The 26371-nt window shown below is 34.6% G+C and overlaps 1 protein-coding gene across 5 annotated transcripts; it reads right to left on the bottom strand.

Annotated features, from left to right (window-relative positions):
• Nucleotides 1-218: 218 nt before the first annotated feature.
• LOC141566679 (zinc finger and SCAN domain-containing protein 12-like) lies at nt 219-25767 on the bottom strand. 5 transcript variants are annotated; one of them, XM_074311561.1, is made up of 5 exons: nt 25684-25767; nt 19768-20291; nt 18735-18894; nt 10961-11053; nt 219-8713 (listed from the first exon to the last, which is right to left on the bottom strand). In XM_074311561.1, exons 2-5 carry the CDS (start codon nt 20185-20187, stop codon nt 8622-8624), a joined length of 765 nt encoding a protein of 254 aa, XP_074167662.1. In that variant the 5' UTR covers nt 20188-20291; nt 25684-25767; the 3' UTR covers nt 219-8621. The 5 variants fall into 5 exon arrangements, with proteins under 5 accessions (XP_074167662.1, XP_074167661.1, XP_074167659.1 ...); XM_074311560.1 differs by lacking the exon at nt 219-8713 and adding an exon at nt 22433-22460 and having other exon boundaries at nt 9193-11053; nt 25684-25750; XM_074311558.1 differs by lacking the exon at nt 219-8713 and adding an exon at nt 22433-22456 and having other exon boundaries at nt 9193-11053; nt 25684-25704.
• Nucleotides 25768-26371: the final 604 nt, after the last annotated feature.

Genomic DNA, 26371 nt, shown 5'->3' with positions numbered 1-26371 from the left:
AATTGGTGTTAAATTATAATAAATCTTTGCCCCTTAACTTGGAGACAAATTTAGTGTGTGTGAATTCTTTTGTCAAACCCACTAAACTGACTTGGGTATCTTCTGCTCCAACACTCCTTTGTTACCCTTTGCTTTTAGAGTTTTTTAATTAGTTCATTTTTCTCTTGGCTTTTAACAGGTTCTATATTTCTTTTCCTTCTTTTTCCCTCTCAATCAAGTTTATTTTCTTTTCCACTAGTGGTGTTCATTAATTGTTTTTCTTTTTAAATTTTTTTTTTTTTTTTTAGTATTGATGAGGTCCTGAGTAACTAAGTGCAGTTGGCAGAGAAGTATTGAAGGAATTGCTCCCCAAGGCAAGTAGAGAAGTTTAGCCTCATAGTCCAGCCTTCTGTGGAGGTCCTTGGTAGTCCCATCTTGCTATGTCCTAATCAGAAATTCAAATGTTAAACCCATGAGGTTAAATTTTCTATAAATCTGTGCATGGCACAGAACCCATTTTTAGTTATATCCCATATGGGACACAGCTTCTAGAGGAAATGTGGCAGTAGCCCATGAGGCTGTAGGATAACAAACTGTAGGTCAGTAATAACAAAGTAATAATATTGAGATAATGAGATGAATACCAAACCACTTTTCAACTCCACCTTTAAGACCACTCCTCAATTCTACCTCTAAACCATAAAATTAGCATATCAGGGACATGAAGCACCTGATCTATATTTTTCCTATAAATTTATCTTCTTGATGCTGGTTCTTTGGTAAATTCTTTTGGAACTTAGCCAGTTTCATCTGGTGTTAAAATTACATTAAACTTTGCCCCTTGACTTGGATATGGGTTCAAGCCTGCAAATTCTTTTGAGACACCTTGGGACACCCATCTATGACCCCAACTTTTTGGGGTCTCCTTCTGAACTTCAACATAAGGAATCAATAAGGTATTAATTAAGACAATAACTTTAGCAAAGTAGCACAAAATAAACCTATAAAAATTGTAATGAGCTGTCGTCTCTAGAAGCTGCTGGATCGCTCTCTGGGAAGAGATCTGCTGTGTCTACTCAAATCTCTCAGACAGATTCTTCTTCCTGTAGTGAACCGTTGTCTCCAGGCAGTTGCTGTTAACTCTTGTCCTTAGAAGTGACTTCCCTTCCTGCAGAGAGCCCCGTCAAGCCTGATGCACTTCAGAGTCTTTTTCTATCTCTGAGAGTCCTCTCTTTTATTCTCCCAGAGAATGGGCGTGGGATAATGCAAGGGCTTCTGGGAAGAACCACCCCAGCCAATGAGCTTGCCCCCTCTATCAAGTCAACCTGAGTTTTCACCTTGTAATTGTCCAGAAAACCTGAATTCTCACCTTGTCACTGTCCAGACAACCTCAGTTCTCACTTAGTAATCCTAACAAAAAATCATAAGCATTTCTAAGTAATAATCACAGAATCCAAAAGGCAATAATGAAAGGGAAAACTCATTCTTAATAAGACATGAATAAAATATGTGGAGAGTAAACTATCAAAGTACTATATTTAAACAGTCAATTCTAAAATGTTCCTCAAGGAAATAAAGAGTTGGATGAATATTTAGTGCTAATAACTGACATGACAAGACTAGGATAGTATGACAATGCTATAAGAGTTAATTTCATGATTTAATGTTATAAAAATTATAGCATAAAGGGGATAATTTATAAAATTCAATAAAATAATAAAAAATTCCTCTGGAAGAAACAAAAGATTTAAAATATTGAAATAGAGAAAAGAGGTAGAGAAGAAGAAAGAGTAGCACTTCATATTATAAAATAGTAATTATCAAAATAATCAGGGATAAGTTAAAACAGTAAATAATGGAATAAAATAGAAACAATGGGACTCAAAGTTAAAGATTATACAATTACAAGAAAGCAAATTATATAACATCTTTGGGTATATGTATTCTTATCAAGGAATAGAAGCACTTAAAAAAAGATAATTTTTGTTTTATGAAATTGTAGCTTTCTACATGAATAAAAGTAATTCATCTAACTTAAGGCAGCAATCAAATGGGATTAAATATTTGTCATCAAATTTCTCAGGTAAAGATCTGGCATACACACATCATTTACTAATATATTTCCTGAGAAGTCAAAGGATTAGAATAAACAGTTTTCAAAAATAAAAATTTGAAAAAATTAATAATCATGAAAAAAAATCAATCAATACAATATATGAAATGCACATAAAACAAACCAATTTATCTAATGCTCGATGAGAATAGGTTCTGAAAAGGTAGGAAGTAAAAAAAAAAAAAAAGCCTCTTTTAACCCCAAAGAGTAGTGTTAAATGGCTATATGCCCAGAATTTTTAGAACTCAAAAAAGACTTTGAAAATCAAATGAGATTTCTAAAATATATAGAGAATTGAATCAAATTTATAAAAATACCAGCCATTCTCCAATTGATAAATGCTCAAAGGATATGAACAATTTTTACACAAAGAAATTAAAATCTTTACTATTCATATGAAAAGGCACTTTAAATTATTCTTGATCAAAGAAAGGCAAATTAAGAAAACTCTTGAGGTACCACTACACACCTCCCAGATTGGCTAAGATGACAGGAACAGATAATGATAAATGTTGAAGGGGATGTAGGAAAACTGGGCACTAATACATTGTTGGTGGAATTATGAACTGATCCAACCATTCTGGAGAGCAATTTGGAAAAGGCCTATCAAACTGTGCATACCCTTTGATCCAGCATTGTCTCTACTGCGTCTATATATCCCAAAAAGATCTTAAAGAGGAAAAAGGATCTACATATGCAAAAATGTCTGTACCAGTTCTTTATGTAGTGGTAAGGACCTGGAAAGTGAATAGATGCCCATCAGTTAGGGAATGGGTGAATAAGTTATTGTATATGAATGTTATGGAACATTACTGTTCTGTAAGAAATACTCAGCGGAATGATTTCAGAGAGGCCTGATGGACATGGCACTCTTCAACAATAAGATAATTCAAACCACTTCCAATTGTTCAGTGATGAAAAAAGCCATCTACACCCAGAGAGAGGACTGTGGGAACTGAGTGTGGTTCACAACATAGCATTTTCACTCTTTTTGTTGTTGTTTACTTGCATTTTATTTTGCTTCTCTTTTTTTCTTGTGCAGCACAATAATTGTATAAACATGTATGCATATATTGGATGTAACATATTTCTACCATGTCTAACATATACTGGATTACTTGCCAACTAGAAGAGGGTGGGGGGGGAGGGGGTGGAAAATTGGAATACTGGGTTTTGCAAGGGCTAATGTTGAATTGTCCAAGCATATGTTTTGGAAAATAAAAAGCTTTAATTTAAAAAAAAATAGCTTTGATACAATATAACAAGAAATAATCAAAGAAAGTTATCCTTAAGTGATAAAACATAAGGGGAAAATAGAAATAGAAAAAAAAAAAAACCTCCCAATCACCACCTCAGAGTTCCTACAAGGAAAACACATAGGAACATTATTGCTAAATTTTGAAACTTCCAGATCAAACACAAAATTTTACAAGAAACAAACTTAAAAAAAAAAAATTCTATTATGTTAGAGCTACAATTAGATTTGTACAGAATTTATTAGCAGCTACAATAAAAGACCACAGGTTCTGGAATATTATATATACACACCAAAAGGTCTTGACCTGTGGCCAAAAATATATCCAGTAAAACTTAAGTATAATATTGAGGAAAAGAAAAAAAGATAATTTAACGAACTTGCAGATTTTCAAGATTTTGTCTCAACCAAACCTCAACCGAATAGAAACATTTAAGGAAGAAAAGTAACCTAATCCACATAGCAAGGGATCCTGGAAGAAAATGTCCAATTACACATTTGTCAAAGGAGACAAATCCCCCCAAACTGGGGATCTCCCATCTTCCATCTCAGCAAAAATGTTTCTTCCCTAAGTTGTCTTTCCCTCCTAATAGCAACTGGAGTATCTTTATGGATCTGTTGAGGGGACCCTAGTATAACATTAATCTAGCCGCCAACATCAAGCAGCCCTTTATATATGTGTTTTTCTTCCTTTCCAAGCCAGAGATCTTCAGTTAAAAGAGATCAAGTTGGGGGTGGCAGGGGGTGAGGTGGGAATTTCAGCCCTCGTTCTAGGGCGATGATTCCCATTTAATGCTTTGTGATGATGGTCCAAAGAGGTCACAGTACATATTTTTTTAATGGCACTTTAAAGCAGTAAATAATTGTCCATTTATGTTATGTTTAAAGCACTACAGGTTTGTTTTTGTAGCAATTCAAAATGTCATGATCGTGTATGCTACAAACTTGATATTCATATAGGAATACATCAGACTGTTTCTAAACACACTATCTTGCAGTTTCTCAAATCATACTGTTTTCAAAACATCTCAGAATTTGAATACAAACTGATTTTCAATGGATATTCAGATGCCTAGGGTACCCTCATTTGTATTTTACATATTCCAGTTGAATAGATTTCATATTCACCAATTACTTTGTAATCATACCTCATAAGCTGTGTAATTGTATGATCAAGATGTTATGAATGTTTGCTTTCTTATGGCATACATGTCAGATTGTATGAAAATTATCATTGGTATAAGAATTATGCACATTACATCACATTGCCACAAATATTCTACAGAAACAAGCCTAAGATTGCTTTTCATTTCAGTATTAAGACTTTTTTATGATTTAACATTATCATCTATGTAACTTTGTTAGAGGCAATTAGGTGGCACAGTGCAGGGTATTGGACCTGGAATCAGAAAGACCCCAGTTCAAATATAGCTTCAGACATTTACAAGGTACAAATCACATACCCTAAAGTTCCCTTAGTCTCCTCAGCTACAAAAAAGGAATAATGGCATCTATCCAACAGAGTTGTAAGAATCAAATGAGATATTTGAATTTTCAAATTAATTTGGCAATATTAAAGTCAATTTTAGTAGTGTAGCTAAGAATGAATTTGATGTGTCAGTAGTAAAAAAGAAATAATTTCTGAAGAGATTCTTATCTTATGAAGGTTATAAATGTTGTTAAAAAAACAAAGGCAGGGGTATTGAGGTTCAAAAGTTTGAGGTTGCAGACCTCAAAAGAATCCGTAGGCTTGAACCCATCTCCAAGTCAAGGGGTAAAGTTTATTATAATTATAACAACAATTGAAGCAGGCTAAGTTCCAAAAGGATTCAGGAAAGAACCAGGAGCAAGAAGACAAATTTATAGGAAAAATATAGAGACATGAGGTGTTTTATGTCACCGATATGCTAATTTTATGGCTTAGACATAGAGTTCTACCCTAATTTCTACCTACCTACTTAGAACTCTTTTTTTTTTGCTGAGGTAATGGGGTTATGTGACTTGCCCAGGGTCACACAGCTAGGAAGTGTTAAGTGTCTGAGACCAAATTTGAACTCTGGTCCTTCTGAATTCAGGGCCAGTGCTCAAACCATTGCACCACCTAGCTGCCCCTACCTACTTAGAATACTAAAGTATTCTACTGAATAGTCACCTTACCATTTGTCTCAGAAACCTGTTATCTCTGAGCAACAGATTGTTATCTGGCATTCAGCAACGTTTATAGGACTATATTATAGTATTCCCAAGGCCAGGGGACTTTAGGATCATTGATAAACAGATTATTAGATTAATAGCACTCCTAAGATCTGAAATGAGGTCTTGATGGATTACTTTTTACAGTAATTCTTATAGAATTACTAGATTAATTAGTATCTAATAATTACTTACTAAAATTAATTCTTATAGAATGTTCCACATAAAATATCTTTAACTATTTTATAGCTAGGATGTTATTTTATATTTTATTTTATATGTATATTTATATACTTATAAGTAGAATAAAATTTTGTAGTTATAATTATGTAATATAAAATTTAATTTGAAATTTTTGGGGACAAAAGTTATCTAGTTATTTTAAGCACTTAGATAAATCTAGGAGAATATTCTAAGTGATTTATTAAATCCCTTGGAGGTTCATATTTTTATTTATTTTTTTTTTTTACTGTTGTTGAAAGGAACAGAAAATGTTGGGAATCATTGTTCTAGTGGCACTAATTCCAAAAGTCCTCCAGATTTGTACAAAAACAAGTAGTTGTGAACAATTAGGTCTCGTTGTGCTAAGTGGGTGAGAATGTTCTAATATTGGCAAGATAGAAATACCTTTAATACCTTGTTTCTAAATCTTCTGATTAAATTTTACTAATACCATGTGTTAACCATGAATCATCTTGGTGACTCTGTTTCAAAAGCCAAATCTAAATTTCCTTATGGGAAAGGGTTTCATCATCATTTACTTATCTAACATGGGAACGGTGACATCATGACACCTTTCATCACCCTCAAGAGCACATTTCACCAACTAACTGGCCCAGGCATGTGAGTGGTTTGAACTGGGAAATGCCCATAGTTAAACAATGATTCTATTCAGGTAAGGCTGTCCCCAAAAAGCAGAATCTAATTGCATCTAAAGCAAGCTGGTAAAGAGGAATAAAGAGTCCTAGGATTCCTTATATATTTCTAGGAAGAAAGCACAAATCTGGTCCTGTAAGCCCATTTCTTTTGAAAATTCCTATTTATAGATAGAGTCAAAGTGCAGAGAAGTCTCCTTTTTGTCTACCTAGAAAAGGATAAAGGGCAATTCCATCAAGAACTTTCCATTGATTCACTTGAATATAAGAGCTCTAACTCTTCTAGACAATGCAGTTCTACACCTGATAAAAATTTGAACTGTCCCCATTAGCTCACACTCTTATTAGCTATTATTTATTCTCAATCCATCAATCCTCTGTCTCTAGAGAAAAGAAGCCTTAGAAAGTAATATAGCAAAGAGGGAAGGAAGGAATAGGAAAAAATTCCTCAACTTGAGTTCCCACTTATTACTCCTACTCCTAGTCTTCTCCCTTACAGGTCTAACCTTGGCAGGATTTAATACATTCTCCAGAGAAATCTCTAAGGCAATGATCATGCATAGCCTACTATCCCTAACTTCATGAACACTTTTTTTGTTGCTGCATTGGCCAATCCTTTGCTTTCCTCTCCAATTTTTTAAAGACTAAAAGCTTATTTAGCTCTCCCTTTAATCACTCAACTTTGTTGTTTATTATTTGTAAGGTTTTATTTGGCAAAATTACTGGAATGGTTCTCCAGCTCACTTTACAGATGAGGAAACTAAGGCAAAAAGTGACTTGTCCAGAATCACACAGCTAATGTTTGAGGCCACATTTGAATTCGAGTCTTCTTAACTTAACAGGCACTGTAATCTATCCACCATACTGCTTAGTTCCCCGATTGCCTAATAACTATTAATAAAAGCCAGTGAATAATTCTACTATCCCTGTTCAAGGACATCAAGCATGTATCAGACTAAACTCAATAGAATGAACTGGAGACCTATCCCACTGACAGGGTTCCTCTCAGACAAAACTTTTGCTTCAGAAAGTCAAAATCCTATATTTGGCCATTCCATCAATCAAAACTCCCTGTCTGCTGCAACATCCTTCTTTCTATATAAAAATGAATTTAATCATTGGGCCATTAGAAAATAACTCTTACTAAAACTCACAAAATATTTTGGCCTAGAAGAGAGTATCCAGAAGAAGCTAATCAACACTGTCAAATGCAGCAGAGGGATTTACAGGATCAGGACTCAGGAAAAAAGGCCATGATTTGATTTGACAGTCTCATTCAAAAGTGGGCTGTCCTGTTTCATCTATGATATAACTAAGCAAACACTGCTATTAATCTCAAAGACTTTATAACATATCTCTCTTCTCATTCCCTAGCTCCCAACTGTTTCTCTCTCCTTTGTTGTATTCCAGTCACCATTCTAAACAAGATGACCTTGCCTCCACTTAACTAAGAGAAGAAGCATCCAGGACTTTTTTTGAATACAAATTTGTTATATTCCATTTTCCCATTAATTACTTAATCTGTCCATCATTCTTGGGTTATCTCATCCATTTCACTGAACCCTTACCATCCTTCAACTCCCCACCCATTACTTTGGTTCCCTGCCCAATCATTCAATGGTTAGTAATCACTATGATGTATGAAGTACTTTCCTCACAATAAAACTGAAGTTTGTGATGCATGTATTCTCTCTTCATTATCCTTAAGAAAGCAAGGCTCTGAAAGACTAAAGGATTTACTTAAAGCCACAATCTTACACCTCTGATTCTGTTGGAAAGCTATTTCAATGCTGCTCAGAAAAGTATTGTTAAATGTTTGCTCTCCCCAGTTTAATCTATATATTCAAATTTCAAGAGGTTCATTCATTCTACTGAGATCTTGGATCTGTAATCCAAGTTTCTGTTTCAGAAGGTGGTAATGACTCAATATCTAAACTATAATACTAGGATTCAGCTATGCTTACTCATATGCTGGTTATGTTTTTGATCATTATAAACACAATCTTCCTGGTCAGTCTCATTAAGGTGTGGGAACAAATCCAAGGTATCAAAGCCTTGCTTTCCCCTTTTCTCCCAGTTCCTCTAGACCTCCTAATTTCTGTTCACCTACCTTTTTTTGAAAATTTGTACAGATTTCTTGATTGCTATATATTTGTAAAAACTTCAGACATATCATCTGTCCCATCCCTCTGGTATTTATTTATTTTTATTGCTTATGCTGCTTATGTTTTGTGTCATCCTCATTCTGACATCCCAGCTGTTTCTTCTTGTCCATTGCTGTGCCCCTGATGCAGTGAACTGAAAATGCAATTACAACTATTAACTTTCTAATTTAAAAAAAAGTGTTGATGTATATAAAACACACACACACACATATACACACACACACAACATGCATACACATAAGCAATATATATAAATACACACAAATATAAACAAAACACACATACACACATGTATACATGTGAAATCCTCTTCCAATGCCTTAATATGGCATGGGATGACTCTGGGAGTCTCAAAACCTATACTAACATGGTATAAGTTCTTTTAGGCCCTACATCAATCTATCATCCAAGGGGAGCATAAGTATGTTCCAAAATGCTTATCAGCAAGGTTACATGTTTGCATGCCTACAGTGTTATATATTTTTCTGGCCACAGCAACTCTTGAAGACCATATACAAAGTTGAGGGGTTGCAATCTTTTCAATGAAGAGATATGCATCAGTAAAGGGAGTATCCATATTAATAATATTTGAAGTACATGACAAAACAGTTAAACACAAAAATTTTTATGACTACTGTATTTAAAGATGAAATATGCAGAACAAGCTTTAAAGGGGAAAAAAATCAGGTTAGGTACAATTTGTTATATTTTAAAAAATTAATCCTTATTTATTAAAATTGCTCTTTAATCTAATCTAATTCTGGTTTTATCTCACCTTGGATCTTAGCGTCATATCTATCCTGAAGTGAGTACATGGTTCCCAGATTTCAGCCCACTAAAACACTATAGGTTATTTTTTTTTCCTTCCATATTCATTATTAACTGTATTGAGAATCCTGTAACTTTAATAGTTATAGGATATGACCAAATCATATAATCATATGACTGCTGTGAACAACTAGTGGCTTCTCCATTTTCTTGCTGTATAATTTTCTACTCTTTCTAGTTCTCAAGTGGCATGAGGAAGAAACTGCAGCCTTTATGTTTGTATCTCCTCTCCCTGTTTATTTTATTTTCCTCTGCTCTAGTGATAAAATATGCAAAACATATCTATGTCTGAGAAATAAATCTCTTTGGGTCAAAAGTGATCTTACACTTTATTCTTCAAGGATTAACCTTACTCCTTCTCAACAGGTACTTTCAGCTACTGGCTAAGGTCTTCTAGCATTTTCTAGGCAATGGTGCCATTACCAACTGCTACACTGACATTCAGGAAAGTTAATGTAGCAGAAAAGAGGGGAAGAGTCAGGATCTCAAAGGTGTAGTCTAAAGTGAAATAAGTATTGATTCCCTTGGGTGGTAGCCAGAGGTCACTAGTTACTAGTATCTGTTTTGGGGGTTGTGTTAAGTTTTTAGTGATTCTTTACTGATTCCCCATCCTAATTTCTAAAGGAAATATAAAAGTAAGGGAATTGTATATGTATGTTGGAGAGAAATGGAAATAGGTAGGATGTTTAAGACCTTTCTGCTTTTGTTCATTATAGCTCAGATCTGAGGACCTTCTTAGAGCCATTAACCAGAAAAATAGCTATTCTCTGCTTAGTCTTTGTTTCTGGGAATTTTCAATCCTTCTAGCTTTCATGTAGTACTTATTGTGACTGAAGTTTAAGTTAGCAATTATATCTTTCTTATATTTATTATAATGTAGAGTTTTTCCCCACTGATCCCGCTTTTACATTTAATAAGGAAGAAGCAAATTCTGAGTTTTCCCCATATCTACCATGTTTTTCTGCCTTTGGCATGTGTACTCTCTGGTGTTGAGAAAGGTTTGACTTAGTACAGAAGGCTTTCTCACATTTATTACAATGATAAGGCTTCTCCTTAGAATGAATTCTCTGATGTTTAATAAGATTTGAACTATGACTGAAGGTTTTTCCACATTCATTACATTTATACGGTCTCTCTCCAGTGTGAAGTCTCTGATGTGAAATAAGACCTGCTTGCTGACTAAAGCTTTTTCCACATTGATTACATTGGTATGGTTTCTCTCCAGTATGAATCCTATGATGCTGAATAAGGCTGGCTTTGCTTCTGAAAGTTTTTTCACATTCTTTACATTTATAGGGTGTCTCCCCAGTGTGAATTCTCTGATGTTTACTAAAGTCTGAGCTATTGCTGAAGTTTTTTCCACACTCAACACATTTATAACATCTCTCTCCTGGGCAGAGTTTACGATGGATTAAATTTGAGACTTCTCTTGACCCACTCTCTTGGAAAGCGTATTTCCTTGTTCTCTCTCCTATAGGTTTTTCCCACTGTCTTTGTAATGTATTCTCATGATCATGTGTGTCTTTGCAATTGTTTTTCTCAGCAACATCACCTATGAATCTTCCTGATACCACTGCTGGAGGTTCTACTTTGGATATTTCATTTTTAGGTGTTGATTCTTCATTCTGAAGCTTGGACTGACAATCTGAAACAATAAATAGAATAGGCACATGTCAATTCCCTATGCTGGGAGAAGAAAACTAAGGACTCTGCCCTCTTAATTTGAAAGATATTTGAATTCAGCTCATAGTATGTCTATGGATGAAGACATAAGGTTTTAGCCGTAAGTTCTGTCTCCCTTGTTGTACTTGTACTTGTATTTAGAAATCAAATAACTTAAAAAACTGGAGGGGGAAGGGGAAAGGATAATCTGATTATGCCAATTATTCCTTGAAACAGGAACCTTATTATGTTGTGTTTAATTGTCCTGTGATTAGGGAAGGAGAAAGGTACGTTATAGTGAACCTGGATGACTAAATAATCTGAAAACAAATAACTTGGGGAAAAACTCCCTATAGAATAAGAAAACTAGGGAAAATGAAAAGCAATTTGTCAGAAATTAGGTTTATACGAATATCTGACAACACATACTACAGCAAACAAACTTAAAATGATTATCAGTCATGCCATTAAAAAAAAAACCTGTAACAGAATCAGATCAGATCCTTTTAACTGCTGTGGTTAGAATTCTTAACTAAAGAAGGAATGCAAAGGAATCACAGAAAATATAATAAATCACTCTTGACTGTATGAAATTAGTAAAAGGAAAAGGAGAGAGGGCGGGGAAAAATTTATACAAAGTCTGTCACTATATGCTAGGCACTGTACTAAGTGCTTTTAAAATATATCTAATCCCCCCCCCCCCCCCCCCGAGACTGGGGTTAAGTGACTTGCCCAGGGTCACACAGCTAGGAAGTATTAAGTGTTGGAGACCAGATTTGAACTCAGGTCCTCCTGAATTCAAGGCTGGTGCTCTATCCACTGCGCCACCTAGCTGCCCCCAATATATCTAATTTAATCTTTATAAAAACCCCTGGGAGGTAACTTAATATCTCCATTTTACAGTTAAGGAAACTGAAGTAAACTATGACAAAACTCAGGGTTACAAAGTTAATAACTATCTGAGGTCAAATTTGAACTCAAATCTTTCTGACTCCAGGTCTAGCACTCCATGTATACAATCTAGGTGCTTTAGGATAAAGGAAATATCTGCATCAAATATTAAATATTGCTGATTATAAAATATGATATCCAAGAAATATGACAGTAACACAAAAAAAAAATGTAAAAACAAGAATTTCCCCCAATAGATAAGTGGTAAGAGAACAAAGAGAAAAACCTTCTCAAAAGATTTGTAAACTATTAATGACCATATAAAAATAATAAGAAATCAATAAGAAGAATGCAAATCAAAGTAGTTCTTTAGATTCAGCAAAGATGACAGGTGGAAATAGTTCATGTTGGAAAAGTTGTAGAAAGAAAGGCATATTATTGGACCAACCATTCTGGAAAGCAATCTGGACATTATGCAACAAAATGTTAACAGCAGCACTTACAGCAGACATATTTATGATGTTTATTAAGGGACCAAATCAGTATAAATTAGAGAAAACATAGAAGAAATAGTTGGCTGGTTAAAAAAACTTTTTTAGGGAGGTTGATGGAGACAGAAACAAGTCATGGAGGCTCATTTACCCAGTGAAAAAAATCTACTGCATAACAAGAATCTCTCTTTAGAGATTGTGGCTCAGAAAGACCACACTAGGAGACAGAGAAAGAAATCAGCTAATTAAGAAATAAAAATGCTAAGTATCATTAGCCAAATTAAAAATTCTGTTAGGGGCCAGGATACTGGCCAAAGAAAGTGGCTTGAATTGACCCTCTGCTCCCTCACCACCAAGTTGGGGTTACATAAGCTGACAAACAATGAAACAGACCTGGAGCGTTTGGTCTGGGGCAGCTATGTGTCAGGAAGGAAGATAAAAAGAATTTTAGGACTTTGGCAGGAAGCTTTTGAGACTCCATAAACTTCCTTATTGACTGCTTTTATGCTTCTGTAGTGTAGGCTGTTGGAAATGTCTTTATTAAACTTGAACTCTTAAGCTCCAAGTCAGTGGTCCTCAAACTTTTAAAATAAGGGGCTAGTTTACTGTTCCTCAGACTGTTGGAGGGCCAGACTATAGTAAAAACAAAAACTCACACTCTGTCTCCGCCCCTCAGCCTATTTGCCATAACCCCATGGGCTGCATAAATGTCCTCAGTGGGCAGCATCTGGCCTGCGGGCCGTAGTTTGAGAATCCCTGCTCCAAGTGACCCACTATACTAATTGAAGAACCATGATCAGGTTAATACCCATAGAAATTGTAAAATACTCAAAAATGTAATTACGGTCTTTAACAGAAGGAAGACTCTTAGGATTTTTACTTTTGATAAGGTTGTTAAAAATTCAAAAATTATAAAAACAAGAATCTTTTTGAGGGAAATGGTTCAAGGTAAGTTATTTCTATTCAAGCATGAAATCAGAACTAGGTTAAAATTAAGCATGGCTTAATAATAATGAAAGATTAATGGGAAAGGCATTAAATTATACCTAGGCATTATGTAAATAGAATTTCTGTGCTAATTTATTATATACTTAATAAGTTTTATGTAATAATTTTAATAAAAATTGTCAAATTCTCTGTGGTGTGATAGAAAGAGCATTGCCTTAAGAGACAGAAAACTTGAGTTCTAACAACTACTTGAGTAAGCTGACTTCAACCAAATCACAATTTCTCTGAATCTATTTCCTGAGCTCAAAACAAAATTTCATAAGGATGCTGTATTTTGTAAAGTATAAAATGATAATGATGATTATAAATTATACCTAAGGAAAATCTTATTGTCCAATTAATTAGTTAGAAAACAATTAAATCTATTAAGTGTCAGGCACTATGCTAGGTTCTAGGCATAGAGACAAAAAGAAACCTTGTATTTGGTGAAACATATACTCACTCATACAGGCAATATAGAGTAAGCTATATGGGAGTAGGGGGTTACTATCAGCTAAGAAGATTTAGAAAGGTCTTTAAGGCAAAACCTTGATGGAAACTAGAGATTTCAGGGGGTAGAGGGTGAGGGGAGAGTATATTCTTGGCAATGGGAAACACTTGTGCAAAAGTTAAAAAAAAAAAAAAAGGAAAATGGAATATCACATGCAGAAAATAAGTAGTAACCAAATTTGGCTGCAAAAGAGAAAGTAATGTGTTTATAATCTTAGGAAATAAGCTGGAGAAGACAGGTCTCTAAAAAAGGTCTCTAAAAACCAAACAGATGAGTTCATATCTCTTCCTAGTAGAGAAATGATAGTCAGAAATACTTTTTAGGATAGCACTTTGGTAGTTATGAAGAAGATAAATTAGAGGCAGAAAGACCAATTATAACTGGAAATAGTCCAGGAAAGAGGTGATGATGACTTGAAAGAGGGTGATGACTGTCTAAATGAAGAAAATGGTAGAGAGGCGAGAAATTTAAATCAAAAAGAATTGGCATATAATTTAATATGAAGAGACACAAGAGCTGAGGACCACTCAATTAATAAGTACATGTTAAGTGTTTACTACTGTAGACACTGTGAGGGTGTTGAGTACACAAAGATAAAAAAATGAAACTATTCCTGCCTTTAAGTAATTTACATTCTATTGAAATGACTTCTTAGCAAGCAAAAAGATAGTGGTGGTCTTGACAAAAATGGAGAAGTTAGAAAGACAGATGCTTTGTTGGAGGGATAATGAAGTTTTATTTGAGTTTGAGGTGTCTGTGTCATCTATTTTGAACTGTGCAATACTAATGTGTTTCAGGGCTGTGGCTAAGGTGAAAGGCTAGGGAAGGATACATATATGTGATATTCATTTGTATAGAGATGATAAATTGAATCATGGAGAGAAAGGAGAGAAAAGGAGAGAAAAGGAAGAAGGGAGGCAGGGAAAGGGAGAAGGAAAGATTGAGAGAGAAAAATGGGAAGAGGAAGAGAGAGAAAAAGGAGAGGAGAAGGAAAGAGAGAAAAGGGGGAAGGGAAGAGGGGAGAAGAGAGAAAATTAAGAGAGAACAGAATGGGGTTTGGGAGTATATTCAAAGTTTTGGCATGTATTTTCAAATGGCCCTTCTATGTCTATGTTTTGTAAGATTTGTTAACATAAATAACTGTCACACTCTTAATATAAGTTTGAAGTATTCTGTTTTTTTATTTTAATTTTATTAGGAACTTGAGACATTAAAAAACATGAACAGCTCTATTTTATTTTTAATATATTAAATGTGTTCATTGATATAAATGTATCTTTCTGATATTAAACCACAGTTGTGTCCTGAAGATTCAGTTTGTTGTTAATTTAATTAATTCTCATTTGGGGTTTTCATGGCAAAAGGTAGTTCCTTCTCCAAATCATTTTACAAATAAGGAAATCAAGGCAAGCAAGATTAAGTGATTTGCCCAGGGTCACATAGCTAGTAATTGAGACTAGATTTGAACTCAGGAAGATGACTCTTCTGGACTCTAAGAGTAGTACTCTTATCTGCTGTACCACCTAGTTGATCATCCTGAAGATATATACAATTTAATTTTAGGGAGTATTTTTTATATGTTACTATAATCTGTCAGCTAGGATTTTATTTCAAATATTAAATTGATATTTGTTAGTGATATTATTTATCTTTGTTTTATCCTATCCTTGGTTTAGGTATCAGGAATATATCTTTCTCATAAAAGAACCAAAGATAAGAAATGGAAGATAATTTTGCATCACCTAACATATCCCTCTGATTTTTATAGTCAAAGAAAAGTGTAGTATGATTTATTTTGCAATTTTAAGAACAAAGTTATTAATTATTTTAAAAATATTTGAATTAGAATTCACTTTAAAAAATCAGTCTGGATGAGAAAGTTTTTTCTTGGGTAGTTAAGTTCCTATACAGATAATCTGAATTATTTTTTTTCCCTGAAAGTGAATTAAGATTTCTAGTTTTTGTTCTGTTAATTCGATATTTATTTATTTTTATTGTTGAAGTTTTTTATTTACAAAACATATGCAAGGATAGTTTTTCAACATTGACCTTTGAAAAACCTTGGGTTCCCATAATTTGAGTATTTTTAAAAAAGCTATTTTTCTATTTTAAATTCTTAATTTTGCTAGTATATAATTATGGATAATAGATTCTGAGAATCCTTTTCACTTTTTGTTATCATTTCAACTTGTTTTTCCATTATTTTTGTAATTTGATTCCCCCCCTTTTCTTTAATATCTTGGGGTCAATCTGCAATACATACTTAAAGAGTCTGCAACAGAAGACTTATAGAGACACAATTATAAAATACTTCTCAAAGAAATAATAATGGAAAATAACTTGGAACTATGACCAAAGGGCCATAAAACTGCAAACCCTGTGATCCAGTAATATCATTATTAAGTCTGTATCTCAAAGAGGAAAGGACCCACATGTACAATAATGTTTATAATAGTTCTCTTTGTGGTGACAAAGAATTGGAAATTGAGGGGATGCCTCTTAATTGGGGAATGGCAGAACAAACTATGGTATATGAATGTAATGGAATACTATTTTACTATAAGCAATGATAAGCAGGTAGATTTTGGAAAAACCTGGAAAGACTTACATGAACTGATGATGAGTGAAGTGAGCAGAACCAGAACACTATACAGTAACAAGCAACACTGCATGATGATCAACTTTGAAAGATTTTGCTCTTCTCAGTAATACAATGATCTAAGATATTGATAGATATGATAAATAAAAAATGCTATCCATATCCAGAGAAAGAATTATGAAGTCTGAATGCAGATTGAAGAATACTATTTTAAATTTTTTTGTGTGTGTGTCTCATAGATTTCCTTTTTGTTCTGACTTTTCTTTCACAACATGATTAATATGGAAATATATTTAATATGACTGTACAGGGATAATCTAAATCAGATTCCTTGTTGCCTTAGGGTAGGGGAGGAAGAGAGGAGAAAAAAATGGAAATCAAAATCTTACAAAAGTAAATGTTGAAAACTATCTTTACATGTAACTAGAAAAAAGCAAAATATTAAGTGGAAAAAAAAAAGAAATAATGAAAAATTTAAATAACTTGGAGGAATATTAAGTGCTCATGGCTGTGTCTTGCCAATGTGATTCAATAAATGATGAACCTACTTGAATTAATTCATGGATATAGTGCTATACAATGGGAATACTTCATACAGTTAGATATAATTACAACAAAAATTTATTTACAGGAATAAAAGGTCTAGAATCTCATGAAAAACAGTGAAAAAAAAAGTAGTCATTAGGGGGAAAAATTTTTAGACTTCATGTTACATACCTTGATAAAACTATACATTTCAGGGGTTGGGACGTGGGGGTATCCAATATGTGAGGAGAAAGAATATTATTGGCAGTAGGAAAAATTTGTACAAAAGCAAAGAGATGGAAAATGGAATGTTATATATAGAGAATACCAAGTAGCTCAATTTGGCTGTGTAAGAAAAAGTAAAATTCATAAAAATTATTTGATACTGGCTTTAAAATAAAAATGAGAACATGTGTGATAAAGAAGACTTTTAGTCTGCATCCAATAACCTAATTCAATAAACTATTTGGGAAAGAACTCTCTATTTGACAATAACTGCTAGAAAAATAAAAAAACCAGTTTGGAAAAGATTAGATTTAAAGAAAAAGTCAATTGATTTTAATACTTAAAGAAATCACTGGGGAAGGCAATTTCAACTAAGTGATGAAACTAGAATCCAAGTTGTATGAAGGGGAAACACGTTGAGATCAAGCACTACTATCTACTAGATAGGGAAAGTCAGTTGAAAGGTGAAACAGCTGTACCCTAGACACTAGGCCAGATACAGTCTTGAATAATCTTATAAATCTATTTAAGATTTATTAGGATTTCTAAGTTCCTTATACTCTCTGCAAGACAAGACAGAGAAACTGTTGTGAGTTTGGATAATTCACAACAGAGTCTAGAGTATAAGATCTGTATAGAACTGTATGCCTATGTTTGTAATACTACCAAGAGAAAATAAACATCATTTGTTAGTGTACCAGAATTTATAAAGTAGTAACAAATCTTGAACATGCATGTTGCAGTCCTTAGAATATAAATAGAAAGAAACTTGTGACTGCAAGAAGATCCAATCAGTCTTTCTTTCATGACGATTCACCAAGTGAATGTACCTTAGTGTATAGCTATTTTCTTTGAACATTTCTTCATGCACTTCCTTTAAGCAATTTATATCTCTCCTCCCCTTAAAATCTCTTAGACAACCTCAAACAGTATCAGTCAGTGATATATTCATACCCTATTCTTGCCTAAAATGACCACTGGCACTTTCAGAATATTACACATTCCTCTTTTTACTAAGAAGAATCCTTACATTCTCTCATGGTCAACATTGCTACCTATAAAGCACACTTGTCTTTATCTCTACTTTGCCTTCTAGTATCTCCAGCCTATTTGTTCCCTAGCAAAAATAAGACCGATAACTCACTCCAGATCTTACCCAACTCCTTGCTAGGAGCTAGAATTCCACAAGCAGCTTCCTTGGTCACTTCCAAAGTCTTCAAGTATGAAATTTTAATATTCAATCCTTCTGTAATTGTCTGATACATGGACATCTTATTTTTTTCAACTAGATTAAAATTTTCCTGAAAGCACAGATTCATCTTACACTTTTTTTTGGTATCCTCCGCAGCGCTGGGCACATATTAGGTCTCAAGTACCTATTTACCTACTCTAAACCAACCTACCCTTCCCTCTCCTCAAATGAATTCATTCTCACCTATCTTTTGGACAATATGAGGCTCCACAGATTCACATTTCAACTGGCTCTCCATGGCTTGAATCCGAATGCTTGATGACTTCTTTAATGTCAATGGAGCTGGGAACAGGGGTGTCACCCCTTCCCAAAACAATGCTTGTTCTTGGGTATGGGCTGAGACCTGGAAATAATTAGGTGAAGTTAAACTCATAATCAATCAATAAGTAGTAAGTACTTAAAACATGTGAGGCACTACAACAAGCAATGAGGATATAATGATAAAAGTAATGAAGGAGATACAAACATTACCTACAAATGCATATATGTATATCTTTTTAAAAAATAATTATTTTTAATTCACATTGTTTTATGAATCATGTTAGGAGAAAAAAATCAGAAAAAAGGGGAAAAAAAGAAGTGAACATTGCATGTGTTGATTTACATTCAATATCCATAATTCTTTTTCTGGATGTAGATGGCAATTTTTATCCAAAGTCTATTGGGATTGTCTTGGAACATATATGTATATCTATTAGTGAGCACATTTAGAATTCATATAATATGGTTTTATGAAGGAGTATCCCAATAGATAGGAAGACTAAGAAAGGCTTCTCTCTTTTTTTTTTTCCCCTGGGGCTGGGGTTAAGTGACTTGCCTAGAGTCACACAGCTAGGAAGTGTTAAGTGTCTGAGACCAAATTTGAACTCAGGTCCTCCTGAATTCAAGGCTGGTGCTCTATCCACTGTGCCACCTAGCTGCCCCAAGGCTTCTCAAATAAGGTGGCAAAACCATTTGGAAAAATTTTAAACTAAATTTGAAAAAAGATCTCAAGGAACAATGCTCAGAGACAAAAGGCACTAGAAAAAGAAAGCAGCTGCTTTCAGTCAACAAGGTATCAGGGAAATAGAAGAGACAAAAACATGAATAGATTTTTCTTAAATTTAAAATGTTTTCAACTCAATAACTCTGTCCCAAACTCTGTGCTCATATCTCCTCATTGCAGTCTAAAAGTTTACACCCTTGGTCTCCAATAATACAAAATCATTCTCTCTACCTGCTGTCCTGGTTCATCCAGTTCTCTCTCCAAATCTTCCAGTAGCATCACTACCTCCTCACCACTTTCAGGATGTCGTTCCTGCAACCATATCTGGAGCTCCTCTGGCAGGATACTCAGGAACTGCTCAAGCACCAGCAGTTCCAAGATCTCTTCTTTAGTGTGCATCTCTGGTCTCAGCCATTCACAACAGAGTGTCCGCAGTCGGGTCAGAGCTTCTCGAGGACCAGGTGTCTCCTGGTAGCAGAGCTGTCTGAAGCGTTGCCGCCAGATCTCCTGGTTGGGGTGACTGTTACTTTGCAGACTAGATTCCTGCTCCCAAGTGGGATCATCTTCTACCTTGATTATTATAGGCCCATCCTGATCCTGTAGAGCCTGGGGAGAAAGGATGGCAGTCTCTTTGGATTCTGCAGTCATCATACAGGTTTATAAGGTGGTCTCCCTCCAGACAGGATTGCTACTATCAAATTCCAATTGTCCTTTAGGCACCTAGAGATTCCTGAAGAGCTTCTCTTTATGATATTCTTTAAGGAAAAAAAATTCTTATTACTAAAGACATTTATTAGTATATATTCACACCAACCTCACTAGTCTTCCCATTTTATAAATGATCTTAGTTGAACTTCAAAAACAATTCTGATTTCTATTCTCTTTGAAGTTACTACAAGTTCAATTAATTCAAAATGTATTAAATAACTCCTACATGCAAAGTGCTCTGCTAGTTTGGGATATAAAAACAAATGAAAAACAGTCTCTACAATAAAGGAACTTGTGTTTTATTGACAGAGACAGCCTATCAATAGAAGAAAACATTTCTAAGAAAGAGGGTCATCGAAGGCTTTATAGAGAAGGGAGCCCTTGAGCAGAAACTATTAAAAAAAGGATAAGGAGTCTAAGATGTATAAGTGAAGAAAGCACACATCTCAGGCTTGGGAGTACCTATTTATAGGTATAGAAATGAATACAGAATGCCAAGCTTAGTGAAGAATGAGGAGCCCAATTTAGCTTGAAGATAGAGTGTGTAAAGTACGTGATGTGAGTGAAATATGTTTAGAAATGCAAACTGGGAGGAGTAGCTAGAAGGATCTCCTGGAAATTTTTAAGTGGAGGAGAGGCATGATCTTATTTAAGAAGATTACTTTGACAGATTTAAGGAGAATGTTTTAGAGAAAGCTAAAACCAGAACAAGTAGAAAAAACTTTCATAGGAAGGTATTCCCATAGTCCAAGTACAGATAGTAAAGGGTTTACCTATGGGAGAAGAGAAACTAATAACATAAAAATAACAACAGAGGCAAGGAGGACTCAGAGGTTACAAATCATAAATAGAAGAATGGTGATGCCCTTAACATAAATAGAGAAGTTTTGAGAAACACCTATTGTAAAAATGTTGTATAGAAAATTTTTATGTCAGATATTAAGGAGATAGAAAATTTATTGGGGTTCAGATTTTGATCTTTCACAAGTTTTCCTTAACTAAGTTAACTGAAGATAACTAAAAGTTTAAAAACAAATCAAATCAAGGTTAAGAAAGACTACAGAAATACCCTGTGCTGCCACATAGGCACAGTGCCAGGACAATTCACTGAAATCAGTATTTGTAGCTGGCTTGACAATTTCATAGAGTGTTACTTAAACAAGTTACTTAAAAAGGGATAAAAAATTAATTTGTGATATTTGCTTTATCAAAACACAATAAAAATGTGTAATAAAGGGCCATAGATAAATAGACCAAAAATTAATTATAAACTAATCAATCTAATCCTAAAGAATGAGTGAGTCAAGCAACAAATCACAGAAACAATAATTTCATCCAAGAAAGTATGATAATTTGACAACATACCAAAACTTATGGGACGTGGCTAAAGAAGTTCTTAGGGGACATTTTATATCCCCAGATACTGACATGAGTAATATAAAGGAAAAGGAGATCAATGAATTGAGCATGCAACTAAAAAACCTAGAAAAAGAATAAATTAAAAACCTCCAATTGAATACCAAATTATAAATTCTGAAAAACAAAGGAGAGATTAATAAAAATGAAAGTAACAAAATTTTGAACTAATAAATAAAACTAAGAATTGATTTTATGGGAAAACCCTCAACAAAACAAATAAACCTTTGGTTAATTTGATTATAAAAAGGGAAAAAACAAAACCAAATTACTGGTATTAAAAATGAAAAGGGTGAATTTACCACCAATGAAGTGGAAATTAAAGCAATAATAAGGAGCTATTTTGCCCAACTGTATGCCAATAAATCTGACAATCTAAATGTAACAGATGAATGCTTATTGCCCAGATTAACAGAAAAGGAAATCAAATAGTCCCATTTTAGAAGAAATTGAATGATGCATCAATGAACTCCTTCAGAAAAAATTTCCAGGGCCAGACAGATTTACAAGTGAATTCCACCAAACACTTAAGGAACAATTAAATCCAATACTATATTAATTAATTGGAAAAATTAACTAAAGAAGAGGTTCTACCAAGTGCTTTTTATGATAAAAAAATACAGTGCTGATATCTAAATCAGGAAGAACTAAAACAGAGAAAGAAAATTATAGACCAATTTTCCTAATGAATACTGACGCAAAAATCTTTTTTTCTAATTTTTAAATATTATTTTATTTTCCTCAATACATGTAAAGAGTTTTCAATATTCACCTTTGCAAAACCTCCCCTTTCTCTCTTCCTCCATGTGATGCAAAAAAAAAAAAAAAAAAAAATTAAAGCTTTTAATTTACAAAACATGCATAGGTAATTTTTCAACATTGACCCTTGCAAAGCTTTTTGTTTCAAATTATCCCCTTCTTCCTCCCATCCCCTCTCCTAGATGGCAGGTAGTCCAATACATGTTAAACATGTTAAAATATAGGTTAAATCCAATATATGTATACATATTTATACAGTTATCTCGCTGAGCAAGAAAAATCAGATCAAGAAGGAAAGAAAAAAAAAAAACGGGAAAGAAAACAAAATGTAAACAAACAACAACAGAAAGAGTGAGAATGCTATGTTATCCACACTCAGTTCCCACAGTCCTCTCTGTAGATGGTCTCTTCATCAAATGGACAAATGGAATCGGTCTGAATCATCTCATTGTTGAAGAGAGCCATGTCCATCAGAACTGATCATCATATAGTCTTCTTGTTACCATGTATAATGATCTGGTTCTGCTCATTTCACTGAGCATCAGTTCATGTAAGTTTCTCTACACCTCTCTGAAATCATCCTGCTGGTCGTTTCTTATAGAACAATAACATTCCATAACATTCATATACCGTAAATTATTCAGCCATTCTCCAATTAATGGGATGGTTCCAGTTTCTGGCCACTACAAAGAGGGCTACACAAACATTTTTGCACATACAGGTCCCTTTCTCTCCTTTAAGATCTCTTTGGGATCAAACACTGCTGGGTCAAAGGATATGCACAGTTTGATAGCTCTTTGGACATAGTTCCAAATTGCTCTCCAAAATGGTTGGATCCGTTCAGTTCCACCAAAAAAGTCAGTATCCCAGTTTTCCCACAATCCCTCCAACATTCATGATTATCTTTTCCTGTCATGTTGCAAAAATATTAACAGATTATTAGTATAAAGATTACAACAACTTATCACCAGGATAATATACCAAATGGGATTTATACCGGGAATATAAGGTTGCTTCAATACCAGGAAAGTTATCAGTATAACTGACCATTATCAATAACAAAAGTAACAGAAATCATATGATTACCTCAATGCAGAAAAAGCATAATGATGAAACACAACATCCATTCCTAATAAAAACATTAGAGAACATAGGAATAAATGGGAGCTTTCCTTAAAATGATACATAGCATATATCTAAAATCATCAGCAAGCATTATATATGAACTAAAAGCATTCCAATAATATCAGGGTGAAACAAGAATGCCTATCAACATTATTATTTAACATTGTACTAGAAATGTTAGCATTAGTAATAAGAAAAGAAAAAAGAAATTGAAGGAATTAGAGTACATAATAAGGAAATAAAACTATCATCCTTTGCTGCTGCTGATAGCATATTTAGAATGCTGGAGAATCAACTAAGAAACTTCTAAAAACTATTAGCAACTTTAGCAAGTTGCAGGATAGAAAACAAACCCACATAAATCACTGGCATTTCTATATATTTCTATATGTTCTATATGTTACCCACAAAACTCAGAAGCAAGAGAAAGAAAAATTCAATTTAAAATAATTAGACAATATTAAATATTTTGGAATCTACCTGCCAAGACAAAGCCAGAAATCATATGAATCCAATTACACTTTTCACAGAAATAAAATTAAATCCAATTGGAAAAATATCAAGTCCTCATGGGCAAACTGAGCTAATATAATAAAAATGACAATTCTATCCAAATTAAGTCATTTCTAGTCATATGAAAAAATGCTCTAGATCATTATTGATTAGAGAAATGCAAATTAAGACAACTGTGAGGTATCACAGGAAAAATTAATTATAAATGTTGGAAGGGATGTGGGAAAACTGGAACACTAAATACACTGTTAGTAGAGTTGTGAAATGATCCAACCATTCTAGAGAATTTATATTCAAAAGACTACAAAACTGGGCATATCCTTTGATCCTTTGATTCAGAAGTCTCACTAAGTGGATCTGTATATCAAAGAGATAATAAAAAGGGGGAAAAGACCCATATGTTAAAAAAAAAAAAAAAAAGCTGCCACGGGGAATACTATTTTCCTGTAAGAAATTATGAACTGGCTAATTTCAGAAAAGCCTGGAAAGACCTACATGAATTGATGCTGAGTGGAGTGTGCAGAAGCAGAAATACATTGTACAAAATTACATTAAGATTATGCGATGATCAAATGTGACAGGCTCAGCTCTTCTCAACAATGCAATGATTCAAATTAACTCCATCCCAAAATGCCAAACACGCACAGAAAGAGAACTATGGAGACTGAATGTGAATTTTGTTTGTTTTCTTTCTTGTGTTCTTCCCCCCAGGCCCCCCCTTTGGTCTGATTTTTCTTGCACAATGGCAAATATGAAAATGTTTAAGAGGATTGCACATATTTAATCTACATCAGGTTGTTTGCTGTGATAGGAAGAGGTAAGAGAGGAGGGAGAAAAATTTAGAACACAAAGTTTTACAAAAATGAATGCTGAAAACTATCTTTAAATGTTGTGGGAAAATAAAACACTATTAAAGAAGAGTGAGAGAGAGATTAGAGATTAACTTCCAACTCCAGTGCGTGTATCTTGTATATGTCTAGTTACGGCTGTAAGCCTGTAACCTTTGTATCCCCAGAGCTTGGCTTCTGCCCGTATAGTGTCTAACAAATAACTGCGGACTGAGCTCACTTCCCAGCGGTCTTCCCTGCCTTTCCCCTTTCCCCACTCCAACTACAGAAACGAACTTTCTTTTCTTTTTTTTTTTTTTTTTCTGAGGCTGGGGTTAAGTGATTTGCCCAGGGTCACACAGCTAGGACGTGTTAAGTGTCTGAGACCAGATTTGAACTCGGGTCCTCCTGAATTCAGGGCTGGTGCTCTATCCACTGCGCCACCTAGCTGCCCCTCCAAGACGAATTTTCTAAAGGGAAGGTTTTATATATCATCCAGATGCCGGGTGGTTCGTTATTACCTACCTCGGGATCACCCACACGTGTCAGGCCCAGGGACAAGTGGCCTTGCTCGGCCATTAGGAACGTGAGACCTCGCCTACATTCACTTACTCTGTGTGGTCCTCAGTTTCCCCATTTCCAGAACCTCAGCACCCTCTGCTCTGCCCCCTCCCCCTCCCCGCTCTCTGCTTTCACGACAAGGGACGAAGAAGAAGGCCTCCTCCTCACACCTGCCCCCAGCCAGGTTGGAGGTCCGCAGGAACGCAGCTCCCCGCTTCCCAGAACCCTAACCACTCACCAGCTCCGAAAAGACCCTCCAGAATCCTAGAGAACGGAACAATGCCGAGCTCCCAGAACCGGAAGTTTGGAAGAAGAGATTCCCTCTCCGAGGCGCAAGGCAGACAGGCTTGCCCCTCTCTAGGACGAGTTGGAGGACTCCATACCTCTATGGTACTCTCTCTTTGGCCATATGGGAGACAAGGAAACCTGAACTTGCCATTAGATTTGTTGAAAAACTTTGTGGCCAAGCAGTATTTCCGTTATTTCAGAAGTTCTTAACGTGGAATCTGTGGGTTATGTTTTAATTTAAGATTAAACATTTATTTGTTTGAACTAACATTTATGATCACTCTTTCATTTCTATGCTTAAATGCTATTTTTAAACCCTTAAATAAGCATGGCCTGCAGAAAAATGCCTCCAGGTCTCCGGATGTTAAACCCATCACACTTCCGGCAAGAAGAAGATAGCAACAGATCAAGGAGCAAATAGGTAAATTTATAGGGAAAACTGTTAGAAGTGGAGTTGGGGAATACAGAACTAAGAACAGAAAAGGGTAAATGACGTCACCGGATTGGGATGAACGTGATTGATGGAAAGTTTAGTAATGGCGGCTAACAGTGACTTTCTTCTCTCATGAAACTAAGAAATGGTCATTTTTTCAGTCCAAGTGAAAGATAGTAGCCCAGGCTTTTGGATGACAAACCAG

This window comes from Sminthopsis crassicaudata, chromosome 4, assembly GCF_048593235.1.
Source record: "Sminthopsis crassicaudata isolate SCR6 chromosome 4, ASM4859323v1, whole genome shotgun sequence".
NCBI classification, from domain to species: domain Eukaryota; kingdom Metazoa; phylum Chordata; class Mammalia; order Dasyuromorphia; family Dasyuridae; genus Sminthopsis; species Sminthopsis crassicaudata.
This window is presented reverse-complemented; position numbering and strand designations above follow the sequence as displayed.